General features: G+C 40.0%; 1 protein-coding gene across 2 annotated transcripts in view; it reads right to left on the bottom strand.

The window, feature by feature from the left end:
- Positions 1 to 23,945, bottom strand: part of LOC114653822 (aerolysin-like protein) — a 989,661-nt gene extending 965,716 nt beyond the window's left edge. The window contains exons 1-2 of one of the 2 annotated variants that reach the window (XR_007935271.1): positions 23,663 to 23,945; positions 15,631 to 17,317 (exon numbers count right to left, since the gene is read on the bottom strand). Coding sequence is in view for 1 of the 2 variants with exons in the window: in XM_028804367.2 (XP_028660200.1) it covers positions 16,352 to 17,296 (945 nt within the window). In the remaining variant the exon portion in view is untranslated. Of the gene's footprint in view, positions 1 to 15,322; positions 17,318 to 23,662 lie in introns of those variants that run through there. The other variant, XM_028804367.2, reaches the window with a different exon arrangement.
- Positions 23,946 to 25,084: the final 1,139 nt, after the last annotated feature.

Genomic DNA, 25,084 nt, shown 5'->3' with positions numbered 1-25,084 from the left:
TAAACTTATAGTTAAATTCTCGTCGTTAAATTATTAACTTAATCAACGGTGGGCGTATGTTGACGTAACGGTTTTAGTGACCGGTTTACAGTTAGTTAATCGATAATGAAATCTCTTTATTTACATTATTGTAGTTCAAACAATACCTAAAATCTTTAGATTCGACGTCTTACATCTAATTACAATACATCGTGAGAATGTTTAAACTGCAGTGGCGCCTGTCTCTTGCAAAAAAGAAAGGTTTAGAATGGCTCCTTTTGCATTCTATTTCTTAATTGTAATTAATTGTACTTGCAGGTAAACCTTAGGAAGGTTACAAAATTTTCTTTCTTTCTTTCTTTCTTTCTTTCTTTCTTTCTTTCTTTCTTTGAGAACGGGAGCATCCTTTACACATGTATTTCTTTAATTTTCTGTTTCAATAGATTTAAGATTAAGAAATATGTTAAAATATATCAAGAATTTCATTAAAGAATGCAGAGAAAAGCCAAGCAAAATGACACCTTTTATTGGCTAGCTAAAAAGATTACAATATGCAAGCTTTCGAGGCAACTCAGGCTCCTTCTTCAGGCAAGATGTAATCAATGTAATCAAGATGTAATCAAGATGTAATAAAAGGTGTCATTTTGCTTGGCTTTTCTCTACATTCATAATGGCTAACACGGTACAACACCCTAGTACTATTAAGCAATGCAAAATTGTATGTAAAATACATTTCTGTACAATCGTTTGTGTCGATAGCAGTCAACGATGCGAGGTCTGGTTTCTGTTAGTACTCGAAACAAAGTGAAAACTGAAATAACAAGGGTGCAAAAGTAAGCTCTGTATCCACATACAGTATCTCTCTCTCTATATATATATATATATATACAGTGGCGTGCAAATGTATTCAATCCCCTTGAAAGTCATCCTAATTTTCTCCATGTCAAAAGATTTGTAAATATCAGTATTTTTAATGTGAACTCTCATGCTGTAAAAATAAATCTGCAAAGTCAAAATAAACCATATGGTGTAGATATTTAGCTGAAGAAGAAAATCTCCAAAGTTAGTGTTTGCATAAGCATTCAACCCTATATATTAATTCTTTATTGAGAACCCTGTTTGCTTCAAAAACAGCCTTTATTCTTTTGGGGTAAGTATGTCCCAGTTTTGCACATTGTTCAGTAGTAGATATATATAGAAATCCTCTGTTGGTGAAATGGCGTCTCTGGACAGCCATTTTCAAATAGTGCCACAGATTCTCAGTTGGTTTAAGATCAGGGCTTTGACTCGGCCATTCCAACACATTCACTTTTCTTTTTTTGAGCCATTCCAATGTCGTTTTGACCTTATAGGCTCAGGGCTATTGTAATGTTGAGAGATGAATCTTCTCCCAGATTCATAATAATAGTAATACATTGTATTTATATAGTGCCTCTCCCATGTTCAAGGTGCTTTACAGAGTCTTAGAAAAAAAAAACAGCAGGGTATATGTAACATTGGATACAAATGTTTTCCTGAATAGAAGAATGAAACAGATAACAAAGCATTAAATAGAATAAAGGACAATAAACCAGAGTAAAATACTAATTTCAATACTAAAAGAAAAACCTAACAACCTAATTTGTGATATAACAAACACACAAATTATCCTGAGCACCTGGACAGAGAGGTAAACTGGAAGAAAGGGCAGAATGTTAAGTTAAGTTAAAAGCCTTCCTAAATAGATGAGTTTTAAGTTGTTTTTTAAAAGAATGAATGGAGTCAGCTGATCTAATTAATTTCGGGATGTCATTCCAAAGTCTTGGTGCTATGGAGCTGAAGGCCCTGCTTTCACCTATAGAGTGTAGGTTAGTGTGAGGCACAACAAGATTACCAGAATCAGAGGACCTTAGTAAGCGAACAGGAGCCTAGTGATTTTAGAAGGTCACTGATGTAGTCTGGTGCCAAGCCTTTTAAAGCTTTGTAGGTTATTAATAGAATTTGATATTCAATCCTGTAAGACACAGGGAGCCAGTGAAGGTGAAGCAGGATGGGTGTGATGTGCTCACTGTTGCTGGTTCGTGTAAGGACTCTTGCATTCATATTAGGCTGGCACAAGTCCTCTTGCAATATTGTGCCGTATTTGTGTTCATCCATTGTCCATTCAACTCTGAGAAGAATCCCAGTTCCAGCACATGAAAAGCATCCCAAGAGCATGAAGCTGCCACCACTATATTTCAACGTAGGTCTGGTGTTTCCTGGGAATCTGGTACTGCAAATATGTTGCAAATATTTTTGGAGGTGGGGAGGCGGTGCTTGACAAGCTAAATGACTCCGTGGAGATGGCTCTACTGCGTGAGTTTCTTCTGAGTGCTCCAGTTTCATCCCACAGTCCTATATGCAGATTAGCCGGAATGGCATTGCTAAATTTTCCCCTGAATTGTGTGTGTGTGTTTTCCTTTATGTTTGTCTCTCTAAAATTTGTCTGCTTTTTTATCTGTTCTCCTTTTTGTTCTTGTATCTCTTTCACCATTTGAAAGGTTGATAGCTGTACACAGCAATGAAGTTCGATTCATATTCCATATGTCTGTTATGGCAGTAGGAAAAAGAACAGCCAGAAGGTTGTGAGATTAAAAGGACCAGGAATTATCAACTGCTAGAAAGGGACAGACAAACAATAGTCATATAACAGGTAATGGTCAAAAAATAAGACATGGATTAAAAAAAAAAATGGAAACAGGACATGATTACCAGGAACTGCAAGCCATCATCATTTGCAGATGGGACATTATGACACAAGTTACCATGTGATGTTGGTGTGTTCAATGCAAGATAAAACATTAAGTTCCTGGTAAATCCTTAATTTTTCTGTCATTTGGGACAAGCTAATTTCAGTCTTGGGGTTATTATTATGAATTAATGGCCTTTTTTTCTAGAGAGGAAATTTCATTTAAGCAAGACCCATACAATCCTAAAGAGCTCAAGCGTTGTGTCTAAAAACTCATTATAGTATGCTGAGCTTATGTCCTTTGCCTAATGCTTGCTTCTTGGAATTTTAGTTCTCCCTCATACTTTTGTTCCTCAAATTCGCCTGCTTGAGTGCCTTATATCCTTGGTTGCCACTTTGCATCACAATAAATATCTTTTTGAATTGTTTTATGAGCCTAGCATATTTAAAATGTGTTAGAAATGATCTGTCATCTACACAATCAAATCTTGTATAAGATCTCCACTATAAACATGTGCATTCAGTCCACAGGGTCATGCTTCTGTTGTACTGTGAAGCACCTTTAAAAGGCCTGGTGTTCACTGATTTAAAAGGAGAGTAAGAGGACTCTCCGTGATGAGCCACCACTGTGGTGCCAGATACAACATAAACCACCTCATTAAGTTTGACACAGCTATGATAGATCTCATCTGTGGTGATGACTAGATAGTTTAAAAAGAGGACGTTATGTAACTTATGGACTGGTGTAAGAAAAATAATCTGACCCCGAATGTCGATAAAACGGAAATCGTTGTCAACTTTATGATAAAACATGCCACCCACAGCCCTCTCTGTCTTAACAGCTCTACTGTGGAGTCAATCAGGAGCATAAAGTTCCTGCAGGCGGAGGTATTCGGTGATCTGCTGCTTTGCAGTAAGGAGACTGTGGAAGATTGTGGGTTCACTTCCCTGTTCCTCCCTGTGTGGATAACGCTTTAAGTACTGAGAAAAGCGCTATATAAATGTAATGAATTATTATTATTATTATTATTATTATTATTATTATTATCTCACTTGGATCCTACACACCTCCTCTATAGTCAAGATTGGACAAAAGCATCTGCATTTCATGTGGAGAGCTAACCAAAATGCAAGTAAAGATTATACTACTTACTAAATACAGAATTAATCAAGTGAAATATAAAAATATGTGTAATATTAACTGATATTGTGCCTTAAAATACTATATTATTACTGTGTAAGCCCATGCTGTAAAAAGAATGGGTTCCTAGAAACCATGGATTCTGGCACTTCAATCAATCAGTCGCATCAGTTGTGTGTTAGCGGCTATGTGAGGTTCACTTTCATTGGTGGTTTCGTTTTTCCAACATACTTTGCATCCCTTGTCTACCAGCGGCTAAGTGAGGTTCTCTCTCCTCAGAGGTTTTGTTTTGCTGATGTGCTTACCTCGCTTGTGTATTAGTGGCTAAGCGAGTTTCTCTTTGGCAACAGAATCGATTTCATTGAGCTTCATGCCATAGCCTCGCACTTCCAGGCTGGACAGACAGACACACACACTTCCACGTGTAGATGTTTATATATAAGATACAATACAATACAATTTATTTTTGTATAGCCCAAAATCACACAAGAACTGCCGCAATGGGCTTTAAAAGGCCTTGCCTCATGACAGCCCCCCAGCCTTGACTCTCTAAGAAGACAAGGAAAAACTCCCAAAAAAAACCATTGTAGGGAAAAAATGGAAGAAACCTTAGGAAAAGCAGTTCAGAGAGAGACCCCTTTCCAGGTAGGTTGGGCATCCAGTGGGTGTCAAAAAGAAGGGGGTCAATACAATACAATACACAGAACAGAACAAATCCTCAATACAGTATAAAAAATGTACAAGTATGGAGCAGAATTTAACAGTAGATGATATCCAATAATATGATTTGGATTTTTTTAGAGTTCTGGAGACCTCAGCCATCAAGCTGTCTTCCCCTATTGGCCATTCCACAGCTGAAACAGCGCTGGGCCAGCCAATCCGATGAAAGGACCCCTCTACCCCACAATTCCTGCAGGCAGAACAACTTGGAGGTGGGCAGTGGCACCAAGTGGCACATTTGAGTACTGAAACGAGGAACAGAATATGTGAGGGTTAGTAACAAATTATAACTATCATGTTACTTATGTTTTAGTGCTAATGACTAGATAGATAGATAGATAGATAGATAGATAGATAGATAGATAGATAGATAGATAGATAGATAGATAGATAGATAGATAGATAGATAGATAGATAGATAGATAGATAGATAGATAGATAGATAGATAGATAGATAGATAGATAGATAGATAGATAGATAGATAGATAGATAGATACTTTATTAACCCCAAGGGGAAATTCACATAGCAGACTAACAACAGAGATGCAGTCTGTACAGTTAATCAGCAGCTCTAGTCAGGGTGTGCTAAACTGAAGTAGTGAGTCTTCAGCCAGGATTTGAAAGCAGAGACCGAAAGGGTCCTGTAACTAAAAGCTCAACCTCCCATTGTTATTTTATTAATTCTTGGAAACATTAGCAGACCGGCATCTTGATATCTTAATGTGCGCTCTGGTTTTTAAGTCATGATAAGATCAGACAAGTAAGCCGGACCTTGTCCATTTAATGCTTTATATGTTAAAAGGAGGATTTTGAAATCTGCCCTAAACTTAACCGGGAGCAAGTGTAAGGATTTAAGAACTGGAGTGATGTGTTCGTATTTTCTTGTTCTTGTAATAATTCTTGCAGCCACATTTTGGATTAACTGGAGGCTGTGTAAAGAACAGTTTGAACATCCAGTGAACACCACATTGCTATAGTCAATCCTACTTGAAATAAATGCATGAATTAATTTCTCAGAATTCTGCTTATTTAGAAAATGCCTAACCCTAACCCTAATTTCCCAACATTTTTAAGATCGAAGAAACATGATTTGGACAACTTTGTAATGTGCGCTTTAAATGACATGCTAGAGTCAAAGATAACTCCTAGATTGTGGGCAGATTCAGTAAAATTAATGGTTATTCCAACTGAGTAATAATGATGACAAAATATTGTTGTGATCAGAGTCAATTAACATCTCTGTTTTATTGGTGTTTAAAGATAGGTAGTTCTCATCCATCCACTCCTTTAATTCACTAACACAACTAATTAAAGACAACATCGGAGAAACCTCATTTGATTTAAATGAAAGGTATAACTGGGTGTCATCTGCATACAAGTGAAAATTAACATTATGTTTCCTAATGAGAGATCCCAGTGGAAGCATGTAAAGTGAAAACAATAAAGGTCCCAGTACTGAGCCACTGCAGGACACCATATTGAACTTCTGTGTATAATGATGGAGTACTGCCAGCACATTTCTGTACATATTAGAATCGATTTGATAAATAAGAACTAAACCAAGCGAGCACAGTGCCTGTAAGGCCAACATCATTTTTTTAGCCTGTGCAGTAAAATATAATTGTCAATGGTGTCAAATGCTGTGCTTAAATCTAACAACATAATTACAGTGGAGTTTCCTTCATCAGAGGATATCAGAATGTCGTTTAGTGCCATTTCTGTACTATGACCAGTGCGGAAACCAGACTGGAATTTCTCAAATAAATTGTAATGCGTAAGGTGTGTCTGAAGCTGATTGGCGACTACTTTATCTAGTATTTTAGAGAGAAAAGGTAAATTTGAAATAGGTCTATAATTATTAAGCATGTGTGGGTCTAGGTCTGACTTTTTAAGTAATGGTTTAATGACTGACACTTTTAGTGCATCAGGTATTGTGCCATGCAATAATGAACGATTAATAATGTTTAGAATAAGTGCTGCAAGAACATCCATTGCACTTTTTACTAGATTTGTTGGCACTGGATCTAGGGAACAAGTAGTGGGTTTTATTTTATAAATTAAAGTTAAGACATCCTGCTCAGTTACAGGATTACAATTACTAAAGTGCTGAATGCAATGTGAGACAGGGTCTGCACTGTGATGCTGAGATCTGGGATCTTATATTTTTAATTTTTCTTTATAAGATACCCACACAAGTGTAATATTTTTTTATCATTTTATTTTTTACTTTGTTTATTTTAGTTGTGGTTCTTGTTCTTGTTAACCTTGAAGCCATTCATCCATTATCCAACCCGCTATATCCTAACTACAGGGTCACGGGGGTCTGCTGGAGCCAATCCCAGCCAACATAGGGCGCAAGGCAGGAAACAAGCCCCATGCAGGGCGCCAGCCCATCGCAGGGCACACACACACACCCACACACCAAGTACAATTTAGGATCGCCAATCCACCTAACCTGCATGTCTTTGGACTGTGGGAGGAAACCGGAGCACCCGGAGGAAACCCATGCAGACACGGGGAGAACATGCAAACTCCACGCAGGGAGGACCCGGGAAGGGAACCCAGGTCTCCAAACTGAGAGGCAGCAGCGCTACCACTGTGCCACCACTTGTGCACATCCAGTGCTAAATTAACTCATTCTGTTCAAGAAATAAGTAAATGTATGTGTATATATGCACACTTGTGCATATATATATATATATATATATCCATCCATCCATTTTCCAACCCGCTGAATCCGAACACAGGGTCACGGGGGTCTGCAGGCGCCAATCCCAGCCAACACAGGGCACAAGGCAGGAAACAATCCTGGGCAGGGTGCCAACCCATCGCAGAACACACCCACACACCAAGCATACACTAGGGCCAATTTAGAATCACAAATCCACCTAACCTGCATGTCTTTGGACTGTGGGAGGAAACCAGAGCGCCCGGAGGAAACCCACGCAGACACGGGGAGAACATGCAAACTCCACGCAGGGAGGACCCGGGAAGCGAACCCAGGTCCCCAGGTCTCCCAACTGCGAGGCAGCAGCGCTACCCACTGCGCCACCGTGCCGCCCTATATATATATATATATATATATATATATATATATATATATATATATATTGAGGTCCATAAGTATTCCTATGGATTATGGCAAGTGGTAATTTCACTCTCACACAGTAGGAGATTCATTAAACTTTGTTTGAAGATTATACATTTACCTTCTGGGTCAGAAGACTTCTCTACTGTGATTTTTACTGTTGTGAGCAAATGCATAAAGCTGGACTATGTACAGGCTATAGTACTGTGGTTGAAAATTTGGAGGCTGCTATGGTACAGAATTAAAGACAAGAAGATAAAATCAAAACCAAAACACTTTAGTGTTAGTCAAAACTGGGAATTCAAACACTTTTGTGATCAAAGTTGTTTAACGTTTCCATATCAAATACAGAAATAAATCAAACAACACCACTTTTGAGAACCCCCTAACATCAACACCTACATCCCTACCTCTACACAGGTAGATTGAGAATGCCTGAGCTATCCAGAGAGAGGGAAATCACCCACAAACAGTATCAACTGGGAAGAAAGAGAAGAGAGAAACAGAAAATGGAAAGTGAGATTTTAAGAGTAAGGTCAGAGCATCGGATCTTGAATCATTTTCACCACTGACTCCCACCTTTCAATATTGGGGCCAGGTGACACATTTATCCATGCTGGGGAGAGTTCAAGCAAAAGTAAATTATAGAAAGAAGATTTCCAAATGCTGAAGCAGAGAGAGTCCGGGAATTTCTAGTAAGAGGCTAACATTGTTCTTGCAGCAAGTGTTCTGAAAGAGAATAACTTCTGCTGGATAAAAGTAAGAAGAAAAGAAGAAATGTCTAGCATAATAAAGTATTTGAGTTACTAGAGTAATAACAGTAGAAATAATGGAGGACAAAAAGTTGGAAATAGCAGACCCGAAAGCATGAACTAGTGGGCAGCCCAAGAATATGTGTTAAAGATTACACATGAGCTTTCATTGTACAAAGATGAAGGTTATGATATACAGTCAAAACCATGGCATAACTCTTACTGGAGTTAAAATATAAACTATGAAAATATTTTAACTCAGTATGCTGATAGTTTGAGTTCCTGACAGAAAAAGTAATGTTTTGTAAAAGCCGATTTCCGTGAGATTGAAGGGACAAAGGTAAAATAGTGACGCCATATTGAAATTATAGGTAAGGAATTGAATGATGCCTTACAAAGAATTGCATAAAGGGAAGCCACAGGCTTTATGGAGGTTTAAAGACAGAAAGGGAAGGTATGGAGAGGGTGGGAAAGAAGTGCAGAGGATAGTGGTACACCAGTCAAATTCAAACACAATATGTGTTTAGTCTCTGGACTTCAAGGCCCCAACGAGAAAATGTCAGTAACATCCATCCATTTTCCAACCCGCTGAATCCGAACACAGGGTCACGGGGGTCTGCTGGAGCCAATCCCAGCCAACACAGGGCACAAGGCAGGAAACAATCTTGGGCAGGGTGCCAACCCACCGCAGGACACACACAAACACACCCACACACCAAGCACACACTAGGGCCAATTTAGAATCGCCAATCCACCTAACCTGCATGTCTTTGGACTGTGGGAGGAAACCGGAGCGCCCGGAGGAAACCCACGCAGACACGGGGAGAACATGCAAACTCCACGCAGGGAGGACCCGGGAAGCGAACCCGGGTCCCCAGGTCTCCCAACTGCGAGGCAGCAGCGCTACCCACTGCGCCACCGTGCCGCCCTGTCAGTAACATGAAATTTGCAAAGAAAGTCATTTCTGAAAGGTATTTGATATGGTTTCCAAAAACATCTGGCATGACACCGGACACCCGTGACCTGCTAACCAAGCTGTAAAATGCTGGCATCAAACAAGAAAACAGAATGGTATTGTGTAATAACAAAAAAAAAAAATAAAAATACAAGTGTTAAAATAAAACAAAGTAAAAGAGAGAAAGTGAAACTAGAAAAAGCAACACATAAAACCTTAGAAAACAATAAGAACTCTAAAAAAGAACATTATCTGCGATGAAGAAAGCATAATATACACTGCTCAAAAAATGAATGGAACATTTAATCATTACAATTTAACACCAAATCGAAGAGGGATATCAATCTGTCCAGCGAGGAAGCACAAGCAATTGTGAATCAATGTCACCTACTTTGGTGGAATTGAAAGTGACAACACATGCACTGGAGGGGCAACTGCAAGAAAACCCCCAAAAAAGGGATGGTTTTGCAAGTGGTAGCCACAGACAATTGGTCTTTCCTTATCCTTTCTGACGAATTTTTCTCCAGTGTTGCATTTTGATAGTGTCCTTGTCACTACTGGTAGCATGAGGTAATGCCTGCTGCCAATGCAGGTTACACAGGCAATGTAGCTCCTCTAGTATGGCACCTCAATAGTGCCATAGCAAGAAGGTCTCAAGAGCATGGAGGAGATACCAGGAGACCTGATCAGGGCCACAGAAGGGCATATGTGTGTGTATATATATATATATATATATATATATATATATATATATATATATATATATATATATGGTTGAAATAGTTTACTGTCAAATAATGCAAAGAGTCCGCGACACGTGTTTCGCTCTAATTCTGGGCTCATCAGGTGTACACACTCTAATGCACTCCCTCTCAGGAATCGAACCTTGGACGTCAGCGGCGATGCCCCTAACGTTGCGCCACGGTGTGTGGTTCGTTTATTTGACAGCATGTAGATCGTGGTAATTACATTCACGGCATTCGGAGTGCATTAGAGTGTGTACGCCTGATGAGCCCAGAATTAGGGCTAAACACGTGTCGCATACTCTTTGCATTATTTGACAGTAAACTATTTCAACCATTCTATGATCTGCTTCTCACAACTGAGGGCACCGTGGCGGATGTTAGCAGACTTGCTGGCCAACCACAAGCGTTACCTGGTAGGTAACCACCCAAATAATCAGATTGTGACACAGACTACGAATGCCGTGAATATATATATATACCACACACTGTCCGAGGTTCGGACTACTCAAGTACTGAGTAACTGTTTGATCATAATAAATGATTTATGTTTTTTTAGTAATGTTGTAATAAGACAGACAAAAATATAAAATAATACAATACAGACTACAGTACTTGAGTAGTCTTTTCACAAAATACTTTTTAGTCTTACTTGAGTAATTTTTTGGATGACTACTTTTTACTTCTACTTGAGTAATATTACTTTGAACACTACTCTTACTTGAGTACAATTTTTGGCTACTCTATCCACCTGTGGTTCCAGGCTATTCACAACGCAGCGAAGCCGAACCTGTTCTCACCATGATAATATCTCGCACTGCCACCTGGTGGATTCTTCCAGATTTACGTAAAGTACGTGCGCAAGTATAAACAGTACAACGCTTGCATAGCACGAGCATGCGTCGCTTCCCGTGAAGTATAAACCTGTATTAAGTATTAAGCTGAGCACGGTATTTTGGGCTTTCCTGTCGAGAAATTAATCATAACAGTTGGGGGAGGGCTAGAGCATGAATTAGATCAAGAAGATTTGAAAATTTGTGATTTTTAGCGGAGAAAGTTCACTGCTATGCTGATGATACTCAGGTTTATATTCCTGTCTGCAACTCTACAACAAATCAGCTCCACAACTGTCTGTCTGAACTAAGATCCTGGATGGCTAATAATTTTCTTGATCTAGATAGATAGATAGATAGATAGATAGATAGATAGATAGATAGATAGATAGATAGATAGATAGATAGATAGATAGATAGATAGATAGATAGATAGATAGATAGATAGATAGATAGATACTTTATTAATCCCAATGGGAAATTTTTTTTTGATCTAAATCAAAATAAAACGGAGGTGCTTATAGTGGGTCCATCAGCTAAAGGCCAAATTGGTCTTGGACTTCTCGGCTCTTTCTCTGTCTTTTCCAAACCTCAAGTCCACAATCTTGGTGTTACCTTTGATAGTAACCTCTCTTTTGAGAAACAAGTAAATTCTGTAGTCAAGAGTTGCTTTTTCCAACTTTGTCTATTAGGTAAGATAAAGCCTTTTTTATCTTCTAAAAATCTTGAGATAGCTACTCATGCGTTTATTTTTTCTCGCTTCGATTACTGCAACTCGCTGTATTCTGGGATTAATAAATCCCTGATACACAGGTTACAGTTGGTCCAAAATGCTGCCGCTCGCTTTCTGGTTGGGGCAAGAAAGTCTGACTCTGTTTCTCCAATATTAGCTTCTTTACACTGGCTGCATGTCAGTTTTCGAATTGATTTTAAAATCTTGCTGCTAGTTTTTAAATCTTTACATGGGCTTGCTCCTGCCTATTTATCTGAACTGTGTGTTTTACATCAGCCATCTAGAGTGCTTAGATCTTCTGGTCACCTGTCTCTGATTGTCCCTCGTACCAAGTGTAAAACTAAGGGGGACAGGGCTTTTGCAGCTGCTGCTCCTCACCTGTGGAACTCTTTATCTCATCATAGAAAGAAGTCGTCTACAATTGAACTGTTCAAAACAAGACTGAAGACTCATTTCTATTCACTTGCATTCCATGACCTTCAGTAATACTGACGGTTTCCTCTTTGTGATTATATAACATTACTTCTATTTTTTATGTATATAACATTACTTCTATTTATTATGTATTTTATTTTATGTTCATCCATCCATCCATTTTCCAACCCGCTGAATCCGAACACAGGGTCACGGGGGTCTGCTGGAGCCAATCCCAGCCAACACAGGGCACAAGGCAGGAACCAATCCCGGGCAGGGTGCCAACCCACCGCAGTCTATGTTCATATATTTTATTTCTATTTATGTTTTATGTTAATCTGTTTTGTTTTTCTTTTATTCTATTAATATAAAGCACTTTGGCCACAGCATTACAATGTTGTTTTAAATGTGCTAAAATAAATTGACATTGACATAAACAATGCTTTTATTTATTTCTGGGGATTAACGTGTGTCCTATATATTGTGATGTCTTGTAATTAATGTTTAGAATGTTTATTATTTACTGTGTTTAGAGGAGCACACACAACTTAGGAGAGGCTCTGGGTTGCTTATGACTGTATAGGGAGACGGGAGGTGCGCACGTAGGAGGGGCTGAGACAGAAAGGAAGGAAGGAAGGAAGGAAGGAAGGAAGGGGTGGGTTTGTGTGAAGGAGAATAGAAGAAGTAGCTTGGGAAATGAACGGAGAAAGTAATTAAAATGCAGTGTTAAAAAAAGTGCAGACAGCTTAGTGGCATTTGTTGTTTAGTGGTGTGCCTACCGACCCAAAGAGCGGGCTGGGGAAGGTTTTTCGCTGTTTCCTTCAGTTCCTTCTTATTCAAAAAACTCGACGTCTGCTGAGCGCCACGTTTCAGGCACCTGATTTCTGACTCACTCTTCTTAGTCGCTATAGTATGTATTTGTATGTGTATGTGTGCATTTATATGTATGTGTGCGTGTGCGTGTGCGTGTGCGTGTGCGTGTGCGTGTGCGTGTGTGTGTGTGTGTGTGTGAATAGATACTTATATCCCAAAAGCAAGAGTTAAAGAAGGGTTGTTGTACTTTAACAAGAACGCTAGATGGCAGCATAGACAACCATCCAAATAACTGAAATGCAGCGGTGAATCGCCAGTTGTTACAGTAACGGGATATTATCGCGTGTTAAGGCTTTATTCAAGCAAAGATCGGGGCGGTAGCCCATCTCCGGGCAAATTCACTTAAACACCAGTTACCTAACATTCACGTTTTAGACGTGCAGGAGGAGTATTCGAGTGTATATCTGAAGAAAAAATCACGCACATATGGAGAATACTGTAGCATCCCATCTAGTGGGGAGCGCGGAGAGCAGTGCGGAGGACTGCGTCGGGGATATGATTGACGAGAAAAGAGGTGCCAGGGGCTGCCTTAGGCATGTGCAAACTGTGCATCTGCACAGGGCCGCCAAATCCCAGGGGCCGCCACGCCAATATATATTGAATATAAAACAGAAAGAGAAAATAACGACACAGCTGACGGCAATGTGGCGGAAAAACATTGTGTTTCTTGTTAATTAGTACGTTGTATTTACTAATGTCACTAGAGTCGGTGCAGTAAGCTATATTTAGTATTATAACGTTCTGCCGTAATGAGAATATCATGGGCCACCACTTGGTTTTCAAGTTACGGACACGCGCATATAGAAGCGAAGCTCGTGCAAGTGGGCGAGTCGTCTTACAAGTTAATGTTTTCTCCTAGTTTTAATATCGGTAGTACTAGGGTGTTGTACCGTGTTAGCCATTATGAATGTAGAGAAAAGCCAAGCCAGGCTTTTCTCTACCTAGTTTTAATAAAGTATCAGTGTTAGCGCAATAGTCATAGTGAATATCTGGTCGGATAGGGGACACAAGACATTCGCATACCCATTCTAAGCAAAATGATGAGATTTTGAGTACACGAATCTGGCTATGCAGTCTCCGCAACGGACGTGGCCATCCGCCGTGCATAAGATACCATATTGACATTGGTGGGCGAAGAGGCCACCGATTCTTTCTCTGCCCAGGGCCGCCACGAGCCTAAAGCCTCCCCTGGAGGTGCTGCCCTGAACGGAGAAGTTGGAAAAGGGAAGCGGGGATTTCTGACAATTTTGGGGGACGATGGGAAGGTGTGGGATATAAAGATGAGGTACGAGCTCGAGGAGGGGGTAGCGGGTAGAGGTTGGGAGAGGATTTGGTTTAGGGACCCGTATTTTCCTTTAAGGGTGTCTCTTGGGGCCATACCACCAGGGCCGCTGCAGGCCAAATGGGTGCCCTAAGCAGAAATTTACTTTTGTGCCCCCTCCCCCAAATATTAGTTAGGCAGCCGTAACAGAGGTGAGGGCGCGCGCGTCATCACGTGTGCTTAGCCTACTCTGCGTTCACCGTAAAATGCAATATATACGTTTATATTTTTGTTTATTTGTATATGTATATTATTAATATTAATTTATTATTATAATATATAAAAACTATTTTTTTTGAGCAGCTGGGATGGTGCCCCCCCTGGGAGTTGGTGCCCTACGCAGACTGCGTACTCTGCGTATAGGGAGCGGCGGTACTGCATACCACTGAGAGGTGTATAGGAAACTGTAAATAGTTCTAATTCAATTTCGTTTTTGTTTTACATTCGTGTATTCTTCCGAGACTATTTGGAGTAAACTGTTTTCCAGCCACTTCTATGCCCTGCTGTGTTTTCCATTTCGAACCTGTTACATCGAGGTCGCTTATATACTTGAAAAATAAATATTACCCCCAGCATGCTTTTAGATACAAACACGTACATTTAATGTGTATAGGGGTTGAATGAAAGAGAGAAAAGAAATAAGTTAGAAGAGTACTTGAAAAATCTTACCTGCAAAACTTATTATGAGTCCTGTCTAGAATGCTCAACTGTTTAACCTGCAATGCATTTCACTTTTCCTTTCTGTAGCCCGACAGGTGTCGTTTCCAATTCAGTCCCCCACGTCAAAAACCAGGCGAGACGAAGGGACTGAATTGCATGCAACACCTTGACGTCTGCCCAGGCTAACCTGGAGTTCTCCGTGTCCTATGGGAGTCCCAAAATGAGTCAAAATATATGAAACAATATGCGAGTTGGCAGCATCTCCCCTGGACTAATGGTAAAGTTTATTGGTTGACCGACAAAAGTAAAAAGAGTCTGCAAATAAATGAACAAGTAAACCCGTGCGTGTGTTTTGATTGAAATTTTATTATTTAGATTTTTATTTTCTGCATCACTTTGCTAACAGGAGTGACTTCTGGGTGTGTAAAAGAAAATTTGAAATCACCTATTTCAAAGTTCATTTTAAAGAGTAAATTAATCAAAAATGTATTTAATCAGAGAAAAATTAAAGTTTCTCTGATGCTTAGATGTGTTTGGAAATTTTCCAGTGACTTCAAATGGGAGTTTTTGAAATTTTAAAATGGTGTTCAGTGTGCTTTATTGAAGACGTCTCACTTAAAACTGAACTTTTCAAAGACATGTTTTTGGAGAATAAGTTCATAAAGTTTCAACAAAATGGATACACTGAGAGTCTTACAGAGAGACATGACAATGACAATAGGTGCCTTTGCACACTACACGAACACACCTTATAATAAGTGTTATTTACAAAGTGTGAACACTACGTTTATACGTTTCAAAAGAAAATGAACAGAAAAACTTGAATCATAAACTTTTTTTTTTCTTTGGTTTAAAAATGTAATATTATAACGACTCAAGGGTGTGAGAGATGGAGGAATTGAACATGTCTCTTTACACTGCTGATTGGAGTGGACCTTTGTGGTTTCTTCAGCCTGCCTCCACTGGCGTCATCCAGGTGTATGATGGTGCTTCGTGCTTCCAGCTACCTTGTCCCTTTATCTGCTTGTGTACACCAGTCAGAGATAACCCACATGCTACACTGTTCCCCCTCCATGGTCCTCTGGCAGCTTCACATTCCAGCCGGTGGGCTATTACAGCTGGAAGGTGCATCTGATGTGCTCTCTAAGTGATGTACTGTATATGTGCCCCCTTCTCCCTACCTGCCCTTCCAGGGGCTGCTTTATAGATGGCATCTCCAGTTATTCCCATCCCCTCAAATAGTCCACCACCACCAGAGGAGGGAGCATGTCCCTCTGAGGTCCCGATCCAGAGTCCATTACAAAATTTTCATTACAAGCAAAAAAAAAAAGGATAATTTGAAGAATAGCAAAGTGCAGATTCAAATCCCTGTTCAAAGAAATCAACTGCTGTGTATGTGACATTAAAGATAAGTTCAGTAATGTGAGATGCTCAAGGGACTTCCTGCATATCTACCTTTGCATTGGTGTAAACAACCCCCTTATAGATGCCACTTTTGTCATACTGGTAGTTGGTGCCATCGATGCAGGTAACTTCAACAGTGGCCTTATAGGGAAGATGAATATCTGCTCTTCCAAAGGTAACACGCACATCCATGCTTTTCCCTGGAGGAACCTTGATAATGTAGATGAGGTTTTCTGATATCTCATCACTACTTTCTAACTCATAGGTCGAAGGGGTTCCCAACATCAAGCTGAATTCATTATCTATCAAATTCAATTCTGGAATAGCAGCTTCAACAGACATGTTATAAGCAGATTCCATAGCATTGCCAGTGGACCAGGAAGATGTTCTGGTGATTTTATTTGAGGTTTCCAGTGTGTGTTGTTCCTCAACTGTGGAGCTGTTTCTGTAGCTTATTGATTTAATTTCTTCCAAATTTACATTGGGAATCATGTGATGTAAAGTTGGGTATGTTACATCTTTCATTACAACTGATTTGATGGAGTTGATGAACACGAAACCTAAAGAGTCAATGTCTGCACCTGATTTACCTTCCACTCCCAGACAAACTCCGGATCCAATATCCATGGGGCATTCAGTTTTCAATTCCCAGTTTGTCATTTTGGCAAAAAAATTCCTCTCTTTATTGGTTTGGAACTTGATGGCTCCCAAGCGGGACCCTTTTCCATTTCCCCACAGCGAGAGAGAGGTAAAGAGCTCTCCAGGTTCAAACTTAAATTCACTGTAGGGATAGGAGTCGGAGTAAATCCCAAACTCTTTAGTCTGTCCATCTGAGAGCTGCACACTCAGAGCCTTTACCTGAAACGGGCCGACCCACACTCCGATCTTCTCCAGTATAGCACCATTGTCAATCCCATTAAATTCAAACTCGCTGCCTCCATCACCACCGATGGTGTCGATTAACAGGGACATTATGCTTTTCAATATGGAAGCCTAGAAGAAACATATATTAAAGTTGGAATTAATAATACAGTTAAACAAAATAATGCTTGCCCAGATGTTTTCTGATAGGTACAATGTGCCCACAGAGCCTCCATGGCCAGCTTACATTGAAGGAAAAGCAGAGCAGACAGACAGTGGTGTGACTTGCCACCCTGTAAAGCACGGCTGGTAGTGGAAACCACATTATGGGTGCAGACTTGGAGAAGAACCATGACAAAGCTAAACAAAATGCATTTAATGGATGTTCACAATCCAAGAGGTTAAGGCACAAGAAGGAAAAAAGAAGAATAGAAAACCACAGAAAAGTATCCAAAGCACTAAAATTAAAAAAGAAAAGACTCATAAAATGTGATAGCATGGAACAAGAAGCTTTGGCAAGGGCAGGCTACACAAATCTGCAGTGAAGATATTTAGTTAAGTCCTTATCTTTATTGCCAGTGACCCTTCCACCACATGATTGAAGCACAATCAACAATACATAGTAACAGGCACCAACAGGAGAAACCAAAAGCGGAATTCAAGAAATAGAGGGTCTATGTGTGGAGCCCAGGTCTACTCCAGACATTTTCAACTGCACACTAGTTATAAAGTACAGAGATAGTAAATAAATAAAACAAAAATATTGCATGTTTCAGCTTAAAATATCATGAAAAATATTTAAGTTGTCACACACGTGCGAGTAGGAGGCCAGATAAAGGGTCTGAGTAATGGTAATAAAACATCCGACCAGGGGGCGGCGGAGTGCGCTGACTGTCTTTCTCAGTTCCCTACAGACCTTTCCCAGGAAATCCTGCAAGGTTCCGGCGCCTCAGAAGACATCACTTCCGATGATGTCACTTCCGAAGCCGGCCCCTGTGCTGACATCACTTCTGAAGCCGGCCCCTTTGCTGATGTCACTTCTGAATCCGGCCCCTTTGCTGAAGTCACTTCTGGTTCCGGCCCTTTTGATGACATTAGTTCCTCTACGGGCCTTTAAAGCCTCCATCTTTGTCTACTCTGGTCAGTTCTGTTGTGGACTCTGTTCTATGCACATCATGCTCAAAAACATAAACTTTTGCAGCTGGGAAAATAATATACAGGTGGCTGCCCCAAATCTTTGTGATGTCTATGTTGTATTATTGTCACAAAGTCTTTAAAGAAACGGAACACTTTGCGCTCCTAAAGAGCATCTTCAGGGCATTTTCCAACCTACGAACACATTGCCATCAAGTTCCAGCCTCATTGGGCCATACTTTTTGGGCTTTCACCAAATTAATATAATTTTGGTCCAAAATCTTTAAATGCCTTTCAGACAGCCTTGGTGTCGCAATCCCTCCTAATCCACTAACAGCTGTGTTTGGTGGACTTCCAGATGGGCTTAAAGTGGAGAAAGACAAACAAACTGTGATTGCCTTTACTACCCTATTGGCACGTCGACTTATCTTGCTAAACTGGAAGAATCCTAACTCACCGCTTTAAAGTCAATGGGTAACTGATGTTATATACCAGGGGTAGGCAACGTCGGTCCTGGAGTGCCACAGTATGTGCAGGTTTTTGTTCCAACCCAGTTCCTTAACGAGAACTCAATTATTGCTGATGAAGCATATATTGCTTAAGTGACATTTTAATGCTTCATTTTAGTGGTCTCGCTTGTTAAGGTTCTCCAACCTTAATTGCTTATTTCAATCTTAAACTGCTGCATTCAGTGTTTTAATTGCTCCTTATTAGCAATAAGATGTAAAAGACAAAGCAGCCAGCAGTTCTCCAGCTAGCTTTTTTCCAATTACATCTGTGTGTGTTCATCATGCACGGTTTGATTTAATAAAACACTTAATAGAAAAATGTGACAGACTGAAAATGATCTGTTTTAGGCTTCATATCATTTGGATGATATCCTTGGAAAGGAAAAAAAATCTACGATATAAAAGCCTTACATTGCACAGACTAACAAGCCATAAAATTAAATAAGGTCTGAGACTGGCAATGATTGGTTTCCAATTAAGCAATTGGGTTGAATGAAAACCTGTAGCCACTGCGGCTCACCAGGACCGACGTTGCCTACCCCTGTTTTACATCTTATTGCTAATAAGGAGCAATTAAAACACTGAATGCAGCAGTTTAAGATTGAAATAAGCAATTAAGGTTGGAGAACCTTAACAAGCGAGACCACTAAAATGAAGCATTAAAATGTCACTTAAGCAATATGTGCTTCATCAGCAATAATTGAGTTCTCGTTAAGGAACTGGGTTGGAACAAAAACCTGCACATACTGTGGCACTCCAGGACCGACGTTGCCTACCCCTGTTATATACTACATGAAACTGAAAAAAATCAAATTCTCACTTAGAGGATCTGTGCAGAACTTTTTCAAAACCTGGCAGGATCTGATCAATAATATTTTAGAATAAGCATTTAAAAATGACGAAGCAGATTCTCTCCTTTCTTTCTTATTCTTTTTATTTTTATTCATTTATAAATTTATCTATTTACTGTTTTTTTTTTAACTAGTTTAAAGTTTTACTCTGCTGGCCTAGTTCTCTTTCTCATGGGTGGGAGTTGATTTGTTTCGAACCTAGTTTTGTAAAACTTGACTTGCTTGTATGGAATGTTATTTATTTTTAATAAAATGCAAAAAATAAAAAAATAATAATAGAATTATTGTTATTAGAAGTATAAGTATTAGTAGTAATAATACAGTCATATGAAAAAGTTTGGGAACCCCTCTTAATTCTTTGGATTTTTGTTTCTCATTGGCTGAGCTTTCAAAGTAGCAACTTCCTTTTAATATCTGACATGCCTTATGGAAACAGTAGGATTTCAGCAGTGACATTAAGTTTATTGGATTAACAGAAAATATGCAATATGCATCATAACAAAATTAGACAGGTGCATACATTTGGGCACCCCAACAGAGATATGACATCAATACTTAGTTGAGCCTCCTTTTGCTAATCTAACACCCTCTAGACGCTGTCCTCCTATAGCCTTTGATGAGTGTCTGGATTCTGGATGGAGGTATTGTTGACCATTCTTCATACAAAATCTCTCCAGCTTAGTTAAATTTGATGGCTGCTGCACATGGACAGCCTGCTTCAAATCATCCCATAGATTTTCGATGATATTCAAGTCAGGGGACTGTGACGGCCATTCCAGAACATTGTACTTCTCTCTCTGCATGAATGCCTTTGTAGATTTCGAACTGTGTTTTGGGTCATTGTCTTGTTGGAATATCCAACTCCTGCGTAACTTCAACTTTGTGACTGATGCTTGAAAATTATCCTGAAGAATATGTTGATATTGGGTTGAATTCACCTGACCCTCGACTTTAACAAGGGCCCCAGTCCCTGAACTAACCCCACAGCATGATGGAACCTCCACCAAATTTGACAGTAGGTAGCAGGTGTTTTCTTGGAATGCGGTGTTCTTCTTCCGCCATGAAAAGTGCTTTTTGTTCTGACCAAATAACTCAATTTTTGTCTCATCAGTCCAAAGCACTTTGTTCCAAAATGAATCTGACTTGTCTAAATGAGCATTAGCATACAACAAGCGACTCTGTTTGTGATGTGAGTGCAGAAAGGGCTTCTTACTCATCACCCTGCCATACAGATGTTCTTTGTGCAAATTGCACTGAATTGTAGAACGATGTACAGATACACCATCTGCAGCAAGATGTTCTTGCAGATCTTTGGAGGTGATCTGTGGGTTGTCTGTAACCATTCTCACACTCCTGCTCATATGCCGCTCCTGTATTTTTCTTGGCCTGCCAGACCTGCTGGGTTTAACAGCAACTGTGCCTGTGGCCTTCCATTTCCTGATTCCATTCCTTACAGTTGAAACTGACAGTTTAAACTTCAGAGATAGCTTTTTGTAGCCTTCCCCTAAACCATGAGACTGAACAATCTTTGTTTTCTGATCTTTGGAGAGTTGCTTTGAGGTTCCCATGCTGTCACTCTTCAGAGGAGAGTTAAAGGGAAGCACAACTTATAATTGACCACCTTAAATACCTTTATATCTCATGATTGGACACACCTCTCTATGAAGTTCAAGGCTTAAAAAGCTCATCCAACCAATTTGAGCAGCATTGACCAGTGACAGGCATTCAAATCAGCAAAATGACAAGGGGACCCACATTTGTACACAGCCAGTTTTTCACATTTGATTTAATTTCATACAACTAAATACTGCGTCACTAAAAATCTTTGTTTGGAAAACACCGCAGTACTCAGATGTTCCTAGGAAATGAAAGACATACCACTGTTATCTTTTTGTTGAACGGAGAGTCAATTATTATGCAGGCGGAGAGGGGTTCCCAAACTTTTTCATATGACTGTAGTAGTATTTTATTATTATTGTTATTATTGCCTAACTTTCTTACACCAACTTCATCCCTTTTCTGGTCTGAGGAGGACTGGAGCCTACTTACAGGGGACAAGTCCACAGCATAGCCCACTCATATGCATTCCTACAATGATACTCACACTGGAGCCAATTTGGAATTTGTAATCATTTGGGGGGGGGGGGGGGGGGGGGTATAAACTCTAACCACCAGAGTAAAATCCACACAGACTTAGAGAGTTAAATTTATGCTGACTACACATTCAATGACTGGGCACTGGACTGAATACCACAACATCAGGCTTTCATGATTCAGCAGTGCTATAAGACTGCAAAGATGAACACTACTACTGGCACTACTTCTACTAATAATAATCAGGGCTTGAAGTGGGTGTACTGGTTTTATTCCATTTAAGTTGATGAGTAAATAGTTGAATACCAACACCGCACTCTCAATAATGCCATGCTTCCCAAGGATCTGTCATCATGCTTGAAACTCCAAGGGGGGAGCCCTGATTTTGTGATTTTATAAATGAATAACTACACACTGAAATAACCTCATTGTGAGGAGGACATAGAAGCCCAAAAAACAGACAGTACTGGCAATTATTTGGTTCCACTTCAAGCACTGCTAAAAATAAAAATAATAATAATAATAATGCTAGTATAGCCCTTTTCTCACTCCACCAAATAAAAGTGAAAAATGAACATGAGGGGTGGAGCAACTAGCTCTTTTAAGTGGATATGCAACATTTGTTTATGAACCCCCATTCTGCATGCATTTTATAAAGCAAAATAGGTAACACACAGTATTTATAGGAGTCACAAACAGTAAGTATGGACATCCTTGAGGCCCCTTAGTGGTTATGAGCCACTATGCAACAGATACTCTGCATACTGCTTATTTGCACCCCTTGGTAGGGCATGCTAGGAATACATGGGCAAACTGGGCGATGCTTCTCGAAGAAAGTTTGTATCCTCTTTATTTTAATGTATTCTTTCTATATTAACGAAATGCACCTATACATGACATTGTTTACTCTTTCAGCTATATACATAAGCGTTAGGCTGGCGTCCTGCCCAGGATTTGTTCCTGCCTTGCGCACTGTGTTGGCTGGGATTGGCTACAGCAGACCCCCGCGACCCTGGTTGGACAATGACTGACTGACTGATTGACTACATACATTACACTTCTTCTTATTATCATTTTTACTATTAAGTATATTATTCAGAAATCGAAACCGACATTTTTAAAACGTTTCATGTTACCCATTACCTTATGAAAAGATTATTACATTCAGCAGCGATTGCTCCAGATGGTACAAAACGGTGCTGTCGTTATCTCCGCATCCCCACGCCAATAATGCCTTTCCAAATTCTCAGCCGGCCACCTCATCGGCTTATCTTCCTCACATGTTTAACTAGAAATGGCTAAATCTTTAGAATTTAACTGCACTTCATAGACTAACGCTCGGTGGGTCTGCGTGGCATGCCAGTTGACTGTTGGCACGAGGCTGATTTAAATAAACATATCAGCTTATTTACTTTTGGAAAAACACTGAAATTTGGAGACCTTGTACCCACAAATATATCGGGTGGGGTGTTTTTTTTTTTAATTCTATTTCATTTTATTTGTTTTTTAAGAGGAGAAAACTTAACCAGTATCGACCGAGATCAAATTCGCCAAGGGCTCAGACAGTTTGAGTGTTAGAGAGACCTTTTACTTTAAGAGGAACACATGTTTTTAGAATGCAGATCGGTCAAATTGAGATCAAATTCGCAAAGTTCTCTGACTTTTTTTCTTTTTTTTTTTTTTGTTACTCGCCGTTAATGTAAAACGAGCGGCTTTGAGTATATATGCTCTGTATCTGTGTCTCTGTGTGATGATACTGTATATGAACATTGCTTCACCCATACCCCGAGTGTCCAACCTCCTGGGCCGCTTTATGTCGTTTCAAAGGGGATGCAAAACGAAAGTAACTATTACGAGGAAAAGAAAAATGAACCTCAAGTAACGCTCACCTGTACGAAGTTTTGAGCAGAATCGAGACGATCGCGCAGCTCCGATGCCAAGCGGTCTACTCAAAAGCCGCCCGCTGCCTGTAGCCTCAAACCGTCCCGTTATGTGACAGTATGGCCGTTACCCTAGATCTGCACAACTACGTCATTATTTAAAACAGCAAGGCGATGTCTTTCAAAGTTCCTTCCCACTCTGCACCAGGCTGAGAGACCGCGCTGAGAAACAAGATAAACGTCTGCCCAGCCGACATAAAGCAGCTGCGCTGTGTTTCTAACACTGGGCGTTGTACCAGACATGTTATGAATGAGAAGTATTAAAAACATGACGAGTTCATTATGACCGCCGTCCCCTTGACATATTACAGAAGGAGCAACCCACCAATACAGACTGCTAAAATAAAGGAACACGCATGGGCGCTCAGTTAGTAATACATTGTCTTCAGCAATCATGAATGAAGAAGGAACACCAGCCGGCCTTTTATTTTTCAATGTGCTCCACCAACAAACAAACTTCAAAACTGCTACCCAGAGCGTCAACTCCAAATCAAGCAGTACAGAAGGGGGTCTGCTATTACTCTTACACTTGAGTGCCCCCTAGCGACTGGAGAGCTTTGTTGGACTAAATGGGCCTCTCTGCCTGTGAGGCTAACTGCAGTTTGTGACTCTCAAAGGACTGTGTGAGCAACACTGGAGCACCACAAGGAGCAGGCCTGTCTGCTTTACTCTTCACTCTGTGCACCTCAGACTAGAAATATACAGTGACAGGCAGGTCAGGGCGCTTGCAGAAATTCTCAGATGATTGTGCACTTATGGGGTGTACTGATAACAGGGATGAGACCGAAGAGAGGAATCAGGAGGGAGAACGTTTATTTCTTGATGCAAAGAGAATTGACTGCATCTTAACATGAGTAAAACCAAAGAACTGCTTATTGACTTTCACTGCACAGAGCAAAAATTTTCTTTAGGAGACTGTGCTCCTTTAATGTAGGAAGTGACATCCTTCACATCTTCTACAAACTCTATATTGGCCAGTGCAATTTTCTACACTGTGGTGTGCTGGGTTGGTAACATCACTTCAAGGGAGGCCCACCAAATCAACAAACTAATTAAAATAACAGGCTGAGGTATCTGGGTGCACTCTGGACCCCCTCAGAGGTCATAGCAAAGGAAAGAATGAAAACCAAACTGAGTGCCATCATGAACAATGCTACACATCCTATTTGTGACACACCAACACTGAGGACTTTCAGCCAACAAAACATTCAGCAGAAGTGTGTCAAGAAATGCAAAGGGGGGCTCCTTTATACCAGCCACAATATTTCTGCATAATGCTTCACTGGACTGGAACTGACACATCAGAAGTTTTTCTTTCTTTTTAATTTTCTTGCTTTATAGTCATGGCTGGTGTCTGCTTAGACCAAAGTG

The sequence above is a fragment of the Erpetoichthys calabaricus genome, chromosome 6 (assembly GCF_900747795.2).
Source record: "Erpetoichthys calabaricus chromosome 6, fErpCal1.3, whole genome shotgun sequence".
In the NCBI taxonomy this organism is placed as follows: Eukaryota; Metazoa; Chordata; class Cladistia; order Polypteriformes; family Polypteridae; genus Erpetoichthys; species Erpetoichthys calabaricus.
Note: the sequence above shows the minus strand (reverse complement) of the source record. Positions and strands in the feature narration are given on the sequence as shown.